Consider the following 19,497-nt stretch of genomic DNA (forward strand, 5'->3'; position numbering starts at 1 on the left):
GAAAGTAGGGTAGACAAGGTGTCTGTCCATAACCTATTTATTGCAAGAAAAATAAGGAGCATGTCCGATGTTGATGATATGGACTGATATCCCAGGGTGAGTGAGACATAGCAATGAGAAGGCAGACAGACCTTGAGAAAGAAACAGCTGGAAGTGCCCCAGCCCCCAGTGTGGGGAACACATTGCTATAAACTGGGAAGTCTTTATTGCTGCTGGGCTTGGAGGAAGTTTTTGGCTGTAAATGGTCATGCACTGCAGCTCTCAGTGAAAAGGCGGTGAGAGTAGGGTCTTCTCTTGAGAACCAAAGAACAATTAGGATTCAAAAATGAGATACAAGAAGTGAAGCAAAGAAATAATACTGGGAAACCGGAGAACATGTAAGTCACTCAAGGGAAGGAAAAATCCCACCTCATCCAGCTTCCAGAACTCCTCTACACCCTACCTAAGGAAACCCAAGGCACATCTCTTCTTCACTGAGCTTTATGAAAGGCTCACACCTCTTTTCAAATATTTGGAACTTTAATATTCCTGTTGTGAATTTCTTTTTGCTTTATCCTGAAATCCCCCTGTGCTTCAGAACTGAAGTCTAAGCAAAGATTTCAAAATTATCTACTGATTCTTCCAATATTCATTAGCTCTTATGAACTAATGGGGAAACCATTTACCAAAGCAAACAGAGCTCTGAATGAACACGGATGAAACGAGATTGCACCCTAGTGCCGCATCCCAATTGAGTTCTTCCCTGGTGTAGATCTTCACTTTCTCACATGCATTTACTCTCTCCGGATGCCCCGACGTTTTCCCTTTAAAAATACAAAATGCAGAATGAAAGTCTAAAGTAGAACTATTTCCTTCAGGATACTTTAAAAAAAAATTGGTCAAGATAGATAGACTAACCAAAACCAGTAACCAAAAGAATTCAGATGGAAGGTATTTTAGTCCATTTTGGTTTTAATGAATAATTTCTAGAACTGCTTTCCTAGTCTGTTTTTCTCCCAAGAGAGTAATTAAAGCTCTAACAAGAGCATTGAGGACAGGATAAGTAAACTGATTCTGTTTCTGATTGGGGATTCCTGTTTTAAGTAAGAAAGGCAAGTCAAATTGGACATGAGCAGACAAATCAACTCGGGAACGACAGTGTGAGTTTATCTCAATTCCATTCCCCGAGGGGCAGATCCCTGCAAAGTCGCAGGGATGGGATAGTCTGCAACCACCCTGGAATAGACTGGGTGTCCACCAGTCCTGAACCATGAACGCAGTTGGTGGCCAGCCAGCTCCCTCCAACTCTAAATGAACTAAAAGTTTTAGTTCCCTTCCCATTAACGTTTAGATTTAGACATAGGGATGGAAGGAAAGACTCCTCCTTTTCCTAGATCGTCTCGAGAACGTAGCTTTTCGTTTATGTGTCTGTATTCTGGAAACCTTCTAAGTAGCAGGAAAGTGTTCAAAAAGGTAGCGTAGAGTTAACTTCGTGGGATGGTAGTAGGTGAGGACCTCCAGTTACCGTGAAAATCCCTCCTCCTAACATAGAGTAGTAGTAGTACTACACTAAACCAGACACCTCTATTCTTCTAAGAGGAGGGGGACAGATGATTTGATGTTGATGGAGAAACATTACAAGGAACAACTGCGTCTGTAACCTAAGGTTTCCTGAATCAACTCAAACCAATGAATCAGGCCAGATCTTTAAATGTGGAAAGGCTTTCTGAGTTTAAAAAAAAAAGATTCTCAGCTTTACACTGGCTTCTGCTTTCTGTCGCCAGTTTGGGCTCCTGTTTAAAGGGATTGTTATTGTTTAAAGAGACCCCATTGAACTATTTCCTGCTCATTGTCACCTCTCCTTCTCCCTACATCCAGAGGTTCTCACCGAAAGGTAATAAACCTCTCCTCACACCACCGACTGCAGCAGAGAATGCAAAGTACTCTGAGTTGGGAGCAATTCCCAAACCCTGCGTGTGGGTGGGAATAAATGAACCCCTTTCACTGTCTCTCTCAATCCTGCTCCTCGGGTCCGAGCTCAGTAGTCTAGTGATTCGCGAAAAAGGAAAGAAATAAAGACCATCTCCCCCAGTCAATAATAAATGCATGAATATGCAATGAAATTGAAATGTTTAGTTGTGGAATAAAAAAATGTTTTGAAAGTTCAGGTTATATGTCCTCTGGCTATTGGGTAGCCCCTTGGTAAATAAACCAACACATTTCTGAGTGTTTCCCATTTCTGATAAGAAGTTCCAGCTTCCTAAGGAGGGCCGATTCAAACACAACCTTCAACGTGTATAGTCGGAGAAGGTGACTCAAGACAGTCTCCAACTTTCTATCTGTGCATAAAACCCAGAGAAGCTACATCTATTGCTTTATAGAAAGCTAGCCAGCAACCAGGTGCTACCAAGGAGTTTGCGTGTTTTGAAGGGAAAAGCTGACTTGCATCTCCTAAGGACTGTTGCCCTCAGATCTCCAGGTGAGACCACAAATTTGAATCTCTAGCCTTTGCCCCATGCTTTCAAACCTGCTGGGAGAGGGTGGACTAGGAGAGAGAGAAGGGAAGACCGGCAGGGGTAGGAGGTGGGGGTGGGTGAAGAGAGGAGCAAAAATAGAGAAGTGTCAATGCCTCTGCAATGAATGTATGAATTGAGGGCCAGGAGGCGGCAAGTTATGGGGCTGTCCATTTCCTCCTCCTCGGCGGCTGCAGTGGCGGGTTCCAGCGGCTTTGATAGAGGTGCAAACATTTTGGGGAAGGCGGAGGGGGTGGGGTGTGGGTGTGGGTGTGTAGAGACTTGGGAAGGGAGGGGGAAGGAGGGTTAGGGAGGGGAATTTACATGAAACAACCTCGCGGGATCCCACTGGCGGCAATTAACATCACAGGCTTTCCTCGGGCCCGGTTCTGATATGGCCGCAGTCAGCCAATCGGTCCCCAGAGCCAAGCACATCAAAGGGTGCTCCTGTCCAATCAGGCATGCCCCCTCTTCCCAGGGCCACATGGGCTCTATTTATGGGGGGCATAATTACTACCCCTAAGACCAGTTTCTGTCTCACGTACCGAGAGTTCAAGTGGAATTAACTTTATTCCCCCCTCCCCTTTCCCCTGACCCCCTCCCCCCAATTTCTATCTACCCACTCCTTCCAAGTTTGCAGCTGTGCGCTGGGGAGACTTCGCAACTCCTTCCTGCACTGAGTTTTCTTGCAAAGGTGGCAACCTGGTATAGCTGAAAGTGGCTCTCGAAGAGTGAGTTGGACCTTTGGGGGTGGGGGGAGGGGAGGGGGTGGGGAGGGGGGGGCAGAGAGTGAGAGGATGAGCTCCCCCAACACTGAAAGCTCTGGGAAGAGCCTGCAGTACCGAGTGGACCATCTCCTGAGTGCTGTGGAGAATGAGCTTCAGGCTGGTAGCGAGAAGGGGGACCCCACAGAAAGCGCGCTGCGCGTCACGCTGGAGGAGAATGAACTCTGGCTCCGCTTCAAGGAACTCACCAACGAGATGATCGTTACCAAGAACGGCAGGTAAGGCGAGGACCTCTGCACCCCGATTTCCGGACCTTCCTGCTCCAAACTCTCTTCATCCAGTTCTGCCGTTGCTTGTCTGTGTGGCCTTGGGCAAGTCACTCACTTCTTTGGGTCTCAGTCTTCTCCTCTGTAAAATGAGAGCATTGGATTAGATGGCCATCCAGCTCTTAAATCTCCCAGTCTTCTGGAAGAAACTCAGTTTCTGGTTGATGGAGGGTAAGCCCTCTAATTTAGGGGGCAGGTCTGCATTTCTGCAGTCTGGAGACACACTGTGAGAGGCTGTGAATACGGACCTCAATTTCTGGCGGGAGCAAATCTTTTATGTCACCTTTTTCTTCTGGGAAATACTGTTCCTTCCACCCTACCCTATCCCTCTTTCACACCCACACCCACACCCCCCCCCACACATACACACACACACACACACACACACACACACACACACACACACACACACCCCCCATTCATTCACTTTAGCAAGCAGATTTGAGTGAGGCCTCAAGAGCTTGTTATTGTGAAAGGCCAGGGCCCTGGATCGGCACACATTTATACTTTCTCATACCCATCTTTAGCCACCAGCCCCTATGGGAATATAGAGGAATGTGTCAGGAAGCTTGGAATACTTCAGGACCTATGTGGAAATGTTGGGTTTCCTAATTTTCAGTTCTTTCTCTCCTCCTCTACTTCCCACTTCTCTCTACTTTCCCTCTTCCATTCCTGAAATTTCCCAGTACCACCTTTTTCACAGTATCCCCTCAACCAGCCAAGAAAGGGGAGGAAGAGAGGCTCCTTTGCTGGGCTCTGAGGGTCATCAGTTTAAACATTGAGAACTTGCTACATACTAGAGACAAAATTCAGCTCCACCTCTCCTTTCTCTCCTATACCCCATCCACCCTCATCTCTGGCACTCTCCTGTTTGCTTCCTCCCCTTTCCAGGAGAATGTTCCCGGTGCTGAAGGTAAATGTATCTGGCCTGGATCCCAACGCTATGTACTCTTTTCTACTGGACTTTGTGGCTGCAGACAATCACCGATGGAAGTATGTAAATGGAGAGTGGGTGCCGGGGGGCAAACCAGAACCACAGGCCCCAAGCTGTGTCTACATTCACCCAGATTCCCCAAACTTTGGAGCTCACTGGATGAAGGCACCTGTCTCCTTCAGCAAAGTCAAACTCACCAACAAACTCAATGGAGGGGGGCAGGTAGGTCCTGGCCATGCCTTGACAGACGCTTTGGTGGGGAAGCAAGTCCTAAGCAGAGAGGATAGAAGGACAGACACAGTGGGACACCCAGCGATCAGTGTCTTCAGGCAAAAGAATCCTGCCCCTTCCCCTTCCTGATTCAAGATTTAACTTCTTATTTGTATAAAGCTGATAACAGTAACACCGAGTCTGTCTAAAATGGAGAGGGCAGGAGGGAAGGAAAAAGAAGCCTGAATCTGAAAATTGTATGAGAGAGATTGGCTACTGTGTAGCTCTCCATTCCCATCCCATATGTAGATCTCAGGTATCCCAAGGCTAAGGGTATGTATTGAGTTTGATGATATACATTTCTTCTAGTAAAACTAAATGTCTCCTACAACATTTACAACTTGAAGCTTTTTTCAACCAGTAGTAAATAAAAATTGGTTTTCTAATTTTATTTTCTTCTGTGGTTGGGAACAGTTAGTGGAATACTTTGTTTCCTGCCAAGATTCAAAACAAACCCAGACTTTTAAGGGTTTCCCTAGCCATTATGGAGGCCTTGGGTCTTAATTCTGCCAGACCAAAGAGTTTTCTGATTCGCTTTCATTGACTTTAATGGTGTTTGTGTAGCATATTTCTCCTACCCCTTTATGAAAAGGTTATCCTTCAATGCGACATAAATAAATATCTTGAGAGGTATTACCTGTGACCTAAATAACTTTTTCTCCCCTAATGACAACATCCTTTGATTTGGGATAGATCTGCTATGCTTAGGACGTGCATGCTGGGTTCTGGAATGGCCATCTTCCTCTTAAAAGCATTAGTGTCAAATGAATGACTTCTCTTTCTGATGAAGCTGTTTTCCTCACCATGCATGCTAATGGAGACTTCTCCTGCCTTCCTCAGATCATGCTGAACTCCTTACACAAGTATGAGCCCCGAATCCACATAGTGAGAGTTGGTGGGCCCCAGCGCATGATAACTAGCCACTCCTTTCCTGAGACCCAGTTTATAGCAGTTACTGCATACCAGAATGAGGAGGTAGGAAGAACTATTCAGAATTGCTTTTCTTCTGGGATTCCACTCGCTCAGAAAATTGAAACTTGGAGCTCCCTGCAAAGAAGAGAATGGGGGTGGGGGGAAGAGAGATAAGATAAACGGTGGAAGACTTGGACCACCTTTTTAAAGGGATCACATTTGGCTCTGTTATTTGGGCTCATACATTTTGCAATAAGGATTTATTCTGTTTAAACTTTTAAAAGTGCTTACCTCAGGATTAATAGTATAGTTTCAGAGCATTTGAATCATGTTGAATACCTTGGTGGACAGGCTTAAGAGAAATAGGAGAGGAGAGGAAAAAGAAATCTAAAATGAAATGTATGATAACGTATGGTTCTTTATCTGTAATTTCATAGCTACAGAGCTCTTTGGATGAAGAAATTCTCTGTACTAATGTAGTCTACAAATCTATGACTTCTAATCTTAGAGAGTGGCCTGAGGCCCTAAGGGGTTAAGTGACTTGTCCCAGGTCAGCAGCAAGCATGTTTCAGAGGGGAGCAGTGCTAACCCTCAAGGCCGATATCTATCCTCTAGGCTAGGCCAGTTTGCCTCTCACTGGAACTATCCATATTTTATCAAATGAAATAATGCATGTAAAACACAGTATAAATGTTAAAATGCTATATGTTGTTTATCAGTCATTTTTCAGTCATATTTGACTCTCTGCGACCCCATTTTGGGTTTTCTTGACAAAGATATTGGAGTGGTTTGCCATTTCCTTTTCCAGTTCATTTTATAAATGAGGAAACTGAGGTAAACAGGGTTAAGAGACTTGCCCAGGGTCATGCTACTAGTAAGTGTCTAAGGCCGGATTTTGAACTCAGAGAGATGAGTCTTTCTGACTCCAGGCTGGGCACTCTGACCTCTGTGTCACCTAGAGGCCCAAAGTAAGTATCAACAAACGCAGTAGTACTGATACTAAAAGTAAATAGTAAGAAAGGCCTTTGTGGAATTAAAGAAATGACAAGGCATCCATTTCTTTGTCTGGACCTGAGAGGGTTTGAATTGAAGGCTCTGTCATTTGGCACCTGTGGACAAATCATTTTACCCCTGAGTTTCGTTTCCTCATCTGTAAAATGAGAGGGCTTAGACTAGATGACAGTCCCAGCTCTTAATCAGTGTAAATTAAGATAGATAGAAGAGATTCCGGCCTCTCACAGTCGTCTGATGCGGAAAGAAGACTGTAGAATCTTCTTTTGACTTTAAAGGAGAAAGAACCTTCCTGTCCGGGATAGAATCCTTTCTTTGGGGTAAAATCTTGGCAGGGATTTAATAGAGTTGTCAACAATCTCTGTTTCCCTGACAGAACTTATACACCAAACAGTGCCCTGGAGACTTGACAATTATGTAACAAATCTGATAAATGTACACAACAAATTAGAGTCTAGCAAAGAAGATGGAGATTTTATCTTGAAGGTCGCATTTGACATTGTATACATCCAAAAATTAATCTGAGACAATTAGATGATTTTTATGAACTTATTAGGGTGAATCTTCTTCAGGAAACTGGCCTTAAGGAAACGTGGTCTATGAATGATACTTATGGAAATTTTCTTTAGAACATCGTCATTTGTCACAGAGGCCTTTCTCATGGAAAAATTCATTTAGATATTTGCTGATTGTTGATCTTTTGTGGGGTGTTGTTTAGTACTAAATTTAGCACTGGGGTAATGCAAAAGTATGTTAGCAAACTCAATTTCTTGTTGTTTTTCAGATCACAGCTCTTAAAATTAAATACAATCCATTTGCAAAGGCTTTCCTTGATGCAAAGGAAAGGTGAGAGAATTCCTACTAACCATGCCTACTTAGCGAAGTATATACAAGCTTAAATATTAGTTCTATCAAAGTTCCTTGGAAGAGTTTTATTTTTTGACAAAATTAAATTTGTTTTTTATAGAAGTGACCACAAAGATATGCTGGAAGAATCAGGAGACAATCAACAGACTGGATACTCACAACGTATGTTATGCACTGAACTATCGTTTTAAAATACACTTTGTTACTAAATCCTAGGAGATGGAGATAGACCTAGAAGACAAGGAAAGTAATTTTGAGGTCAGTGAGTGAAGGCAGGGTAGGAAAATTGTCCTTCTTTTGGGTACAGCGAACAGGGAAGAATGATGCTGACAGCACCTTCCCTATACTGATTACCTCCTCAATTAAGATCGGTACTTCTCAAGCTTTGTGAGCCTATGTAGCTAGGGAAGTTGTATTTGGTCAGGGTTATGTTGTTATTCACTTCTGCCTTCTTGCACACACATACAGAGGCAGCTTACCAGGTGGGAAGAATCAGGGCCAGAAAAATGAGAGAGAAAGAAAGAGAGAGAAACATTTTCTAGTGGCCCTTGTCTGGCCGCTGTCTAGAGGGAGCAAAGGAAGAATGCACATCAGCAGAGTTTACTTCTAATAAATGGCGTTAGTGGGGGAATATCATAGGAACCAACTTTGTGCTGAGATCTGTGGGAAGTGGGAATCTTCTTAAACTGGGAGAACTGAATTGGTCTGAGGGGATCTAATCTTTAATGTTCCTGGGAGTTCTAAATCCAGTCCCAAGTCATTGAAGGATCTGGAAAATTGCTCTGTGCTGCACCCAAGGTAAAGTTGAATTGGACCAGCTTTTCTGTAAGGCCTAGAGAGGCTTACCAGTCAAAAGTAGCCTCTAGATGGCTGCTAGGATAGGTGAAATGTTAGGATTTGGCTTCATGCTTCTATGCTCTGGGTTTAGTATTCTCTTTGGGGTGGGGGGGAGGAGTGAATTCTAGACAAGTAGGGCTCTCTTTACACAACTGCAGTGGGGACATTCTCCCTATGGGTATATTAGGAGGCAGCGTTTCCCTGCTCCTGTGTAAAAGTGTATCAGCTTACTCCCTCTATGTAGAGCAGAGAACAGAGCTTTTTGGAAAGCACTGCATGCAGGCAAAGCAATAATGGGAGTTTGAGGTTTAAAAGTAATGATAGTATTGGAACCATCAAGCTTATGGCCAGTAATTTCAAGTGGCAGCAAGGAGATTAACAGAAATGACACACTTCTGATTAAAACCTTTTTTCCTCTTCTTTTCTCACTATCTGGCTGTTTGTTATCCCATAGTAGTTAACAAATTTCTTCTAGAGTAACTCAAAAAGTACTTAAAGCCACTTAGAGGAGATGATAAACACACTGGGATCACAGATGATGTTTCACATATGTTGTGTGTATATCTGTTTAGCTTACTTAGATCTTGTCTAAGGAATTGTTTGTAGTTTGGCAAATGTGAGCCATTTGCTTCCCCAAATTAATTATCTCCCTTCAGGGTTTCTGAAAGAAGTGACCACGTTTTTCCAAAAAGGAAATGGAAGAAAAAATGGATTTCAAATTACTGAAGAGAGAGAGAGAGAGAGAGAGAGAGAGAGAGAGAGAGAGAGAGAGAGAGAGAGAGAGAGAGAGAGAGAGAGAGAAAATGAGGAAAGAAAGTATTTTGGGGATCCTCCAAAGACCAATCAGGTCTTGTAGGCATTATTAACATGTTCCCTAGGTTCCCTAAATGATTACTTTTTTTTTAACCACAAATCTTTGTATTGTCTATTAAGGTATGGAGAGATTGTGATCTGCATTGTATGGAGTTATCCACAGTGCTAAAACTATGCATCCTTAAAATTATTAAAAGTCAGTATTTGGGGAGTAAGGAAGATTTGAACTCTGAATCTTCATGTATTTTCTGATTCACTTTTACTTTCTTCATAACTAAGCTGTTCACATGAAAGCTGATCTGAAGCTACTTGAGGGGAAATAAGGAAGGAAGGAGATAAGAGGTCTGAGAGAAATATTTGCAAAAGAAACACAATTTAATGAGTAAAACATATGTATTTTACAAAACAATATAGATTTCTCTTCCCCATTTTCTGCTTTAATAATCCTCAAAGTAATTCAGTTTTCCTTTTTCACAGTAGGAGGGTGGCTTCTTCCTGGAACTGGTACCCTTTGTCCACCTGCCAATCCCCATGCTCAGTTTGGCTCTCCTTTAGCACTCTCTTCTACACATGGCTGTGAACGGTACCCCACACTGAGGAACCACCGATCATCTCCCTATCCCAATCCATATACTCACCGGAACAACTCTCCAAGTAAGTCTGATGTCTGTGCTTAGTTGGTGGTGACTGAAAGAGGTTGATTTATTATTATTATTATTTTTTTTTTTTTTTTTTTGGTTAGGCAATGGGGTTAAGTGACTTGCCCAGGGTCACACAGCTAGTAAGTGTTATGTGTCTGAGGCCGGATTTGAACTTGGGTCCTACTGAATCCAGGGCTGATGCTCTATCCACTGTACCACCTAGCTGCCCTAGAGGTTGATTATTTTGAACCTGGTTTGATCTGCCTTTTGGGAAGGGAGTGATTGCACATGGACATGGACCCGGGAGAGGGAAGAGAAGAAGCGGGATAAGTAAGAGAATTGCCTACTTATACTTTTTGGATATTTATCCTGGAATGTTTGTATGTCCATGAAACCTGAGAGTGTCGGGGTGTCTTATTCAAAATACAAGGATATGGAAAAGCATTAATGAAAGTCACCCCAAGTCAGTCAGGAGATGGCTTCTAGAGCACTTGTTCTTCTACCAAAATGAGTAGTACTTACGAAGTACAACTGCTCTACCTTCTCCACCCTAGGAATATCTGCCAACAACATGAAGAAGGCAGTTAGACTCTACAGAAATTCTCGGGGACCCTGTTAAGGGAGGAATCATATCACATACAATACATTAATCTTTCTTTGTTTTTTTTTAATCAAATGTAAATAGACACACTATTTGAGTATAAAGATGTCTTTGACCAGAGATTTCTCTCTTCCAACTAAAACCCAACTGAAATCGTGAAAATTGACTTACAACCAAACTTGGATTTCAGTGCCTTGCCTCCCCTCCCTATGTAGTCTGGCAATCGTGAGCCATTTGCTTACCCAAATTAATTGTCCCCCTTCAGGTTTTCTGAAACAAGTGACCACATTTTTTCTGAAAGAAAATGGAAGAAAAAATGGATTTCAAATTAATGGAGAGACAGAGAGAGAGAGAGAGAGAGACAGAGACAGAGACAGAGAGAAATTGTGTATGGTCTGTCCTACATTATATTTTGGATATCCTACTTAATGCAGAGTCTCCTAACCTTCTTTGTGCCATGGATACATTCTCAGTATATTTTTTAAATGCATAAAATAAATTACATAGGATTACAAAGGAAATCAATTATGTTGAAATGTGGTCAGTTACAAAAATATTTTTTTTTAAAAAAAAGTTCATGGACCCCAATTTAAGAATCATTGATTAGTGTAAGTTATGGACTCTGCTTATTTCATATGCATCTTTTTTATTCTCAACTGTATTTAGAAATGTCCTCAAGAATAGGGATGTTATCGTTCTCTCCTCTACCCTGCAGCATCAGTAGATCAATAAATTCTTGTCATTACTACTCTGACCCAGGAGGGTGCCTTTTAGATCTTTCTATTACATTGCTGGCTCAAGGAACATAAAGAGAAGAATGATAGGTTTGCCTGGTGCCTTTCTACTGTCTCCAGAGGGGCTCCCAACGACATCTGTTGACTTTAATGATCATACCAATAAGAAAAGCCTAGTTGTCACCATGAAGTGGTACCTCTATCACCAAGTTAGCCCTGAAACACAATGTGACAAAAGAAAGTAGATGATATTTATTAAGTAAGGCTGCCTTTAATAGTTGGCCAAGTGCTTAATGCTTCTCTATTTTAAATAAAAAAATAAGTTCATAGACCTAGATCTGGGCAGCTAAGTGGTGCAGTGGATAGAGTAATGGGCCTGAAATCAGGAAGATTCATCTTCTTGAGTTCAAATCTGGCCTCAGACACTTCCTAGCTTTGTGACCCTGGGCAAGTCATTGAACCCTGTTTGCCTCAGTTTCTCCATCTGCAAAATGAGCTGGAGAAGGAAATAGCAAAGCACTCCAGTATATTTGCCAAGAAAGCCCCAAATGGGGTCATGAAGAGTTAAATATGACTGATAACAACAAGACTTAGACCTAGAACCAGAAGAGACCTCACAGATACTCTAGTTTAACACCTTAATTTCACATCTAACAAACTGAGACCCAAGAAATTTAAGTGACTTGCCCAAAGTCACTCAGCTCTCAGAGAGGAGAGTTAAGCCCAGCTCCTCCGACTCTTTTCAAAACATCATGACCACCAAAAAAAGCATTAAAAGAAAATTGTTTTAAAAGATAGCATAGAGGACTCATAAGCTTCAAATGATTTTCATTTTACTTTTAAAATTTAACATTAACTAGCTTTGCCAAATTAAGAGCAACAACCCATGTTCCTTTCTAGTTCTTCTTGTCTTGTGCTAGATTTTGACCCTAGTTTTATTCTGTCACAGTCTTAGTACATGAACTGTTTTAATATTGTTATTCATTCTCTATCGATTCATTTGTCTTTCTACATTTCTATGTATTTATGTGTAATTTCTCATCACTCAGTAATAACTCCTTCCTATTGAGGCACACAATTTCTTTATGGAATCTTCCTCTGCTAAGCAATTTTAAGTACGTAGAATATTTCCTCTGTTCATCAAAATGTCCATCTAAATAGAGCTTACCACTTCTAAAGTGTGGGTGTCTTCTAATCTCAACTGTCTAATTTCTCTTCTAAGCATATACAATTGACACAGGTCTCTAACTAGTCAAAAAGCACTGTCACTGAGCGTATAAACAGATATTTCTAATGGATAACAATAATTTGAATTATGTCAATTGTTTTACATAATTATTTTCATTAGCATTTTTAATTTGGTATTGAATTTTTTGTTTAGGATGCCCCAGTAATCTTTTTTTTCCCCTCATACATTCCCTAGCCTATTCTGACAATTCTTCTGCCTGTCTGTCCATGCTTCAATCCCATGACAACTGGTCCAGTCTTGGAATGCCCACCCACACCAGTATGCTACCCATGAGTCATAACACTGGCACATCTCCAGGTTCTAGGTAAGAGTTATATTTGCTTTGCTTCAAAGACTGTACAAAAGCATGGTTTGGACCCTTAGTGGTTGGTGTATCACATGAGTGATAATGAGGCCCATGTTTTCTTCGTATGTCAAGAGGGAGCGAGAGCCTCCTCCTGGCTACTTGCCCTCCTGGCTGGCTTAGGATATCAGAGGAGAAAAACAACCAAGAGCCACTTTCATGCAGGCTGTGGAGCTACCTGGGGATTGCCCAGAGAAGACAGCTCTCAACTCGTGCTCTGGTCCACGTTCAGCTTTGAGGCAGTGCCCCCTTATGGTCATAGAAAGATATGAAAACCTCTCCATTCGCATTTAATGACTCCAACATACATTCTTTTTACCCCACTTATTACTATAGAATCTTACTATGTAGCTCCTGTTCTGAAAGAGCAAGTGGATGCAATTGGTGTAAGTGAAAGAGTTAGTGAATGGATTTGGGGGGTCAGGAAGAAATGGACAAAGGACCTATTGGTGGAAATAATGCTAAGTGCTTCAAAGCCTCTGGCTGGGGCTATGGACTTCAAATTCAGAAAGAAATATGATTAATTCTTGCCATCACTCACGGCTATAAAGGGTCATGACTTTTAGAACTAGAAGATACTATAGAGGTGATCTAGGTTCTCCCCTTCATTTTTTGTTCAATGAAGTAACCCCCATTTATTTTACAGATAAGGATACTAAGGCCTCAGAAAGATTCTAAGTAACTTGTGTCCAAGATTCTACAGCCAGTTAGACAAGACACAGGAGAAATATGATAGCTGTGTTCCAAGCATAGGAAGGGATGTTATGGAAGAGAGGGATTAGATTTGTTCCCTTTGGTCTCAGAAGCAGTAGGGGAAGATGCAAAGGGGCCAATTTTAGTTCTGATGAGAAGAAAAAAAACCTTCCCTACAATTAAAGATGTACAAAAGTGGAATAGGTTCCTCAAGACGGGGTGGGATCAGATCTCCCTCCTTGGAGGTCTTCAGCCAGAAGCTGGATGACCATTTGTCCAGTATATTATGGGTTCTTTTCAGGTATGGATTAGACTGTGTGTTGCTGAGTTCAAATCTGGCCTCAGACATTTACTGTTTGACCTTGGACAAATCACTTAACTTCTGACTGCCTCAGTTTCCTCAGCTATAAAGTGGAGTTAATAACAGCACCTACCCCACAGGGTTTTTGTGAAGATCAAATGAAGTAGTATTTATAAAGCACTTAGCGAAGTGCCTGGCACCTAAGGAGGGACCTAATTAATGCTTGGTTTTGTTTTCTTTCTCTCCCCTTCAACTTCTCAAAATTCTGTGATTATGACTCCTAGCTAGCTCTGTGAGCTTTCCACCTTTTTATAAGTTACTTATTTAGATGTACACGTGGTATATCTCTTATCAATTGTAATGTCCTCCAGTTCAAAATCTGTGCATTAGCCATGTCTGCATTTGCCCTTAGTACTTATGGCAGTGTCTTTGGACATCTGCAGAGCTATGATGAGAACTCAGGTCTCCTGACTCTCAGTTCAAGCTATCATGCTTGAATGGTTTTTTACTGTGGGTAATTGAGTGCACAAAATAACATCGAACTGGTCCCTGGTTTATTATAACTCCCTTTCATAGGCTAAGAAATATTTTTGGGTAGTGTGAATTTTAAAGAATATAGCACTGAAATTCGGGAAACTTACTCTTCATTCCTATAGTCCAAGGCACTCTACAATCTGGAACCCTCTCATCTTTCCAGATTTTATCTTAACAGTGCTCCCCTCTATGCTCTTGACATTCTGAACTGCCCTAGTCCAACTGAATGGACCAGGCATTTCCCCAGGCTTACTCTGTCACTTCCCTGCCAAAATGCTATTTTTCCTGCCAGCTCTGATGTCAGGGAATTATCCATTCCCCTTGGCCTTTTGAATCCTACTTAATTTAAAACTTAACTCACATGCCTTGGGCCTATAAGAATCCTTCCCAGAAAACCCCAAGTTGGTTTTGCCTTTCCCTTTTTTAATACAGTTGGTTATTTAGCTTGCATATTTCTCCCCTCTAAATTATAAGCTTTAGTTGAGATGCAAATATTGTATCTCTTAGCCCAGGCTTAGTGCTCTGCACACAACAGTGATGTGGTCAAAGTCTGTGGTTTAATTGAATTCATCAAACGCTTATTGTATATGTTTATGTAGGAATCCTAGACTAATCTTTTGTGCTTTAGCATCTTTACCTACTAAAGAGAAATCAAAATGAGACAAGAGTAGCTTATTGAAGGAGAGATAGAATCCTGGAAAATGAGAGCTCTAATCCTTCTTCAAAACACTTTATCAGTCTGTCTCAGTGCAAGTAACTACCTCTCTCAGCCTCAGTTTCCTCATCTGTAAAATGGGAGTAATAATAGCACCAGCCACATCAGGATGTGGTGAGGGTCAAATGAGAAAACAAAAATACTAAAGTGCTTTGCAAACTTTAAAGTGCTATGTAAATGTTAGCATCTTCTATTATTATTATTATAACCTTCCCTACTTTTATCTATCTCACTGTGCTCTGGGAAAATATTTAGATATACAAGTTCTTTTGGTTACAAGTAGGATTTTTGTTGTTGTATCCCTCTTGTGCACCTGCTCTCCCCTCCAGCGGCTGGCTTCCCTGCTTTCTTTACTCACTTGGGTTTTCTTCATTCCAGTCAGTATCCTAACTTGTGGTCAGTGAGTAACAGCACGATCACACCAGTGGCTCAGTCAGCAGGGATGTCCAATGGGCTGGGCGCTCAGTTTTTGCGGGGCTCCACTGCACACTACCCGCCCCTGCCCCATGCGGTTTCAGCCTCCTCTTCCTCTGGATCTCCGCTGTACGAAGGCAGTGTCTCAGCCACAGATATCCCTGACAGCCAGTATGATGCTTCAGCACATGCCCGCCTCGCAGCTTCGTGGACACCTGTATCACCACCTTCCATGTAAATCGAGACACTTTTCAAAAAAGAGTTGCACAGACTTTTTACTGTTGTTTCTTCTTGATTCCCATGAGTTGGTCTGGTCTGCTCCTAAAGGTTTCTCATAATGGTGCAGGGGTAGAAAAAGAGCTTTGGAGAACAGTTAGAAGGAATGAAAGCTAGATTGCTGTTTTAACAAGAGTTACCAAGTCCCCAGTCCTGGGAAAGAGGAGCAGAAATTCAGTCTTGGACTTGGGTTCAGGCTTCTTTACATGTCATGGGGAATTAGATCTAGGACAAAAAAAAAAACAAAACCAAAAACTAGTCAGCTTGCTTTCACTTAGCTTTGTTTGGCTGGGACCCAGAAACTTCAGGAACCCAAAGTGCCACTCCGTGTTAGATAACAAAATCTGGACACCAAACGTAATGGTCCCCGTATCAGTTTATCATCGGCCTTTTGTCAGTGAGGTGTCTTAAGTACACCTGTTCCTCTTTAAATGAACTGTTCTTTTCCATTTAATTTAAAAGAAAATCAATGTTACTTTGGATCAATTTCCAGGTCACTTTGTGCCACAGTGAACAGAATTGTAGTTGAGTTGTTTAATGACAGAGTAAATTGATAGTTGGAAGCGATATTAGGGTTGCACAAGATTTAGTTGAACTGCAAAATTTGGGAATTCTCAGCCCACTAGAGTGTTATTATTTTGAGCATTTGCAATTATTTGTATAGTTAGATTACACCACAACTGTATGCTTATATTCCCTTTTCTACTTAAAAAAAATCAAAGACAATCAGCAGGAAATATTTCCTGCTAAATAAAGGCAATATGCAAATTTTGGCTACTCTACTTGTTATTATGCAAATCAAGTCCCCCACCTTTTAAGGTGAGTTTTGTCGTTTGATTACAGATGGTTATAAGATACTTTCAGACAACTCTCCTCAGAATTTCAAGCAGCTGTGAAAGAATCATTAGATAATAAAGGAAGTAAGGTTCTTTGTAATATTTAATTTTATTTCAAGTCTCCTATTTATAGTTCACATTGTGATTGTTTTGCACATCATAGCATGAGCCAATGCGGATAATATGCCAATTATGCACAGGACACAATTAAAGTTTTTGAGGGGTAAATGTAAAGATGAATTGTGAAGTTTACTAGCTTTAATTTTAATGTTTAGGTGATGTCAGCCTCACCCACTCTTGTAGACACACCTCCTTTCCAACATGGACTTTCTGCATTGTGGTTTGATTTTAAAGTTCTAGTATAAGATGAAAATGCAATGGAGAGGCAGAAAGAAGAGTTTAAAAGCCTTCTGTCTTTATCCTGATGTGAGTAAACAATGAAGAATAAACCAGGTCAAGACACATTTTCAAGGAGTCTGTAGATGATGGGACCAAAATCCATCGGCTGAAAAGAATGGTATGCTGTGTCAACTTCTTGTAAATTTGGAGATCTGGTGGTTTCTATTTTGTGAAAATGTACAGTGATTGTGTAAATTCTTTTATAGCTGTCTCTTTTAATAGAAACTGTATTTAATCATGTATAACATGTATTTTAAAATAAGTTAAGCATTTTCAAGTTTAGTAAAATAATTTTAAAATGTTAATTTGCACTTTGTGAAAATAAGTACGCTAATCTCTTTTTTAATCTTTTAGTTTAGTATGGTTTTTTTTTTCTTCCACTGAGTCTAGTGTGGATTTGTGGTCTATTCAATCAGTGTGAAACACTTCAGAGGAGAACACGACATTATACCTCATTTTGCACCACTTGTGACTTAGGTTTTTGATTTTTGTTTTTGGTTGATTCATTTTTTTTTCCCTTTGGGTCACACTAAATGAAAGATACATTCTGAAAAGAATCAAACGGCTCTTTTGATTTAAAGCAATAAGTCATGAGATGATATTATTCCCAAGTCTCTCAGTAATAGGATTCTAGCCACATAGCTATGACACAGAATTAATTACTATTATTCTGGACATCAGTTTCCTTACGTGGCAATATTAATAAATCCATCCAAGACATGAGGTAGATAAAATAGTGTCATAATTATAGTGAATATAGTATATTATATATTATGTAATTTATTTATATAATATATAAATTATTATATGCTTTGATATAAATTATTATAATTCTATTTATTGTATAATACATTATATTAGAAAATATATCATATGTAATATAGTACAATAATTACAATGAAAAGGCATTGGTAAAAAATGAAAAGTCCTATGCCTACATATGACTGTATTTTATCTGTATCTTCAGTGCCTAACACAGCATTTTTTTATATATTTGGCACTTTGTTATTCCTATTAGAACAAAGTCTTTCACATAGCAGGTTTGCCATAAATATTTTTATTTGACACTTATTTAAGCACTATACTAAATAACTTGGTGGGAAAAATAATCATTAGCTGCTAGCTATTCATTCTTTCTTTTCCTTTCTATACCCCACAGTTATGGTAGCAATTGAGGGAAGATATCCTGTTAATGCCCAGTTACTTGCAGTGAATCCTTCATTCCTGCTACCTAATTCATCATTAGATTGATATCCCAATGTGTAAAGGTATTAACACTAAAAAAAAAACCCAACATTAAAAATTGTTGGCATGCAGCTCGTACAAGTGAACAGGATAAGGTTCTTCTGGCAAGGTTTAATGAGTACGTATACAAAGTACTCCTCAGCTAGTGGTGGAAACATCCAGCAATTAAGCTGTCTAAAATTCCCTGCTACTCTGATTTAGGGACTTTGAAACGTATCTTCCTAAAATATTTGGGAGCTCAGTAGAACTCACTATTTTCTGTTGCAAGTCATTAACTTACCTGCCCTTTCCTATTTATCTCAAAACTGACCAAAGTATTCCCATCCTCTGGAAATATCCAAGAGCGTATTTGGCTGTTATGGAAAGCAGATTAAATTACTTTAGAATAATTTGTTTTGTTGGTCAATAAGCTAGGATTTCTCATTTATTGGTAGCTGAGTCTTTTTTACAAGTAGACTGCTTGTTGGAAATTTAGTCAAGAAATGGTGATAACATCCTGTCACTAAAATCAAGAATGTGTTGATCTTCTTGAATTAGAACCAACTTTCTCCAGTTGATTTTGTGCAAGAAAAACCAGTTGGCTCCAATAAGTGAAGAACAGTATTTATCAAAGCAACTATCTTAGTTTGGGGGAAGCTTTGATGAGATTCTACAAAGAAGGAAAACTGGGTCAGAACCAATAGAAAACTTGGGTCTAGTACAGATTGTACTTGGACAACAACAGCATCAATATCAACAAATAAAGATTGATGTAACAATTTATGGACCATTCTTCAATGGTTGGAGTTGAATTTCTAGGGAAAGGGTAGGGAACCTTCGGCCTCGAGGCCACATGTGGTCCTCTAGGTCCTCAAGTGTGGCCCTTTGACTGAATCCAAACTTCAAACTTCTGCACAAAGTTTGGATTCTATCAAAGGGCTGCACTTAAGGACCAGAGGGCCACATGTGACCTTGAGGCCATAGGTTGCCCACCCCTGTTCTAGGGTTTTGCTTTTACCAGTAATAACTGGATATTATTTTCCATAAAAAAACTTTCCCCCTCCCTTTTAATAACATCTTTAACATAGATCCCTATTACAAAGTTCACATGCTCAAATGGGGTGGTAGATTTTAGCTTGTGTAAGCTGTATTGCTTTGAAAGAAGTCTGAACCAAATCACAGTCCCATAAAAGCATACTATTTTTCCTCATTCTTTTCCACCAGTGAATTTTATTTTAAATGCTTTTCTGTAGATGATTTAACCTCTACATTCTGAACCTTTAAAAACCTACTTCCTTAAAGTATAAGGAATTAACAATATTTCATTGTCCACTGTCCTTCCTTTACTAA

At 40.5% G+C, this 19,497-nt stretch overlaps 1 protein-coding gene across 3 annotated transcripts; it reads left to right on the plus strand.

Moving 5' to 3' along the window:
- The first annotated feature begins 3,289 nt into the window (after positions 1-3,289).
- On the plus strand, positions 3,290-15,650 carry TBXT (T-box transcription factor T). Of its 3 annotated transcripts, none has more exons than XM_078156750.1 (8): positions 3,290-3,495; positions 4,435-4,699; positions 5,588-5,722; positions 7,455-7,516; positions 7,638-7,699; positions 9,665-9,841; positions 12,587-12,716; positions 15,377-15,650. In XM_078156750.1, exons 1-8 carry the CDS (start codon positions 3,290-3,292, stop codon positions 15,648-15,650), a joined length of 1,311 nt encoding a protein of 436 aa, XP_078012876.1. The 3 variants fall into 3 exon arrangements, with proteins under 3 accessions (XP_078012876.1, XP_020826100.1, XP_020826101.1); XM_020970441.1 differs by having other exon boundaries at positions 9,668-9,841; XM_020970442.1 differs by lacking the exon at positions 9,665-9,841.
- The last annotated feature ends 3,847 nt before the right edge of the window (positions 15,651-19,497 follow it).

Source organism: Phascolarctos cinereus, unplaced genomic scaffold, assembly GCF_003287225.1.
Source record: "Phascolarctos cinereus isolate Bilbo 61053 unplaced genomic scaffold, phaCin_HiC Scaffold_5;HRSCAF=322, whole genome shotgun sequence".
NCBI classification, from domain to species: domain Eukaryota; kingdom Metazoa; phylum Chordata; class Mammalia; order Diprotodontia; family Phascolarctidae; genus Phascolarctos; species Phascolarctos cinereus.

Bases quoted from the DNA above. Each gene is read 5' to 3' on its own strand.
- TBXT (XM_078156750.1), top strand. From the start codon at position 3,290: ATGAGCTCCCCCAACACTGAAAGCTCTGGGAAGAGCCTGCAGTACCGA. The intron at 7,700-9,664 runs GTATGTTATGCA...CCTTTTTCACAG, and splicing joins ACAGACTGGATACTCACAAC to TAGGAGGGTGGCTTCTTCCT. The intron at 12,717-15,376 runs GTAAGAGTTATA...TCTTCATTCCAG, and splicing joins GGCACATCTCCAGGTTCTAG to TCAGTATCCTAACTTGTGGT.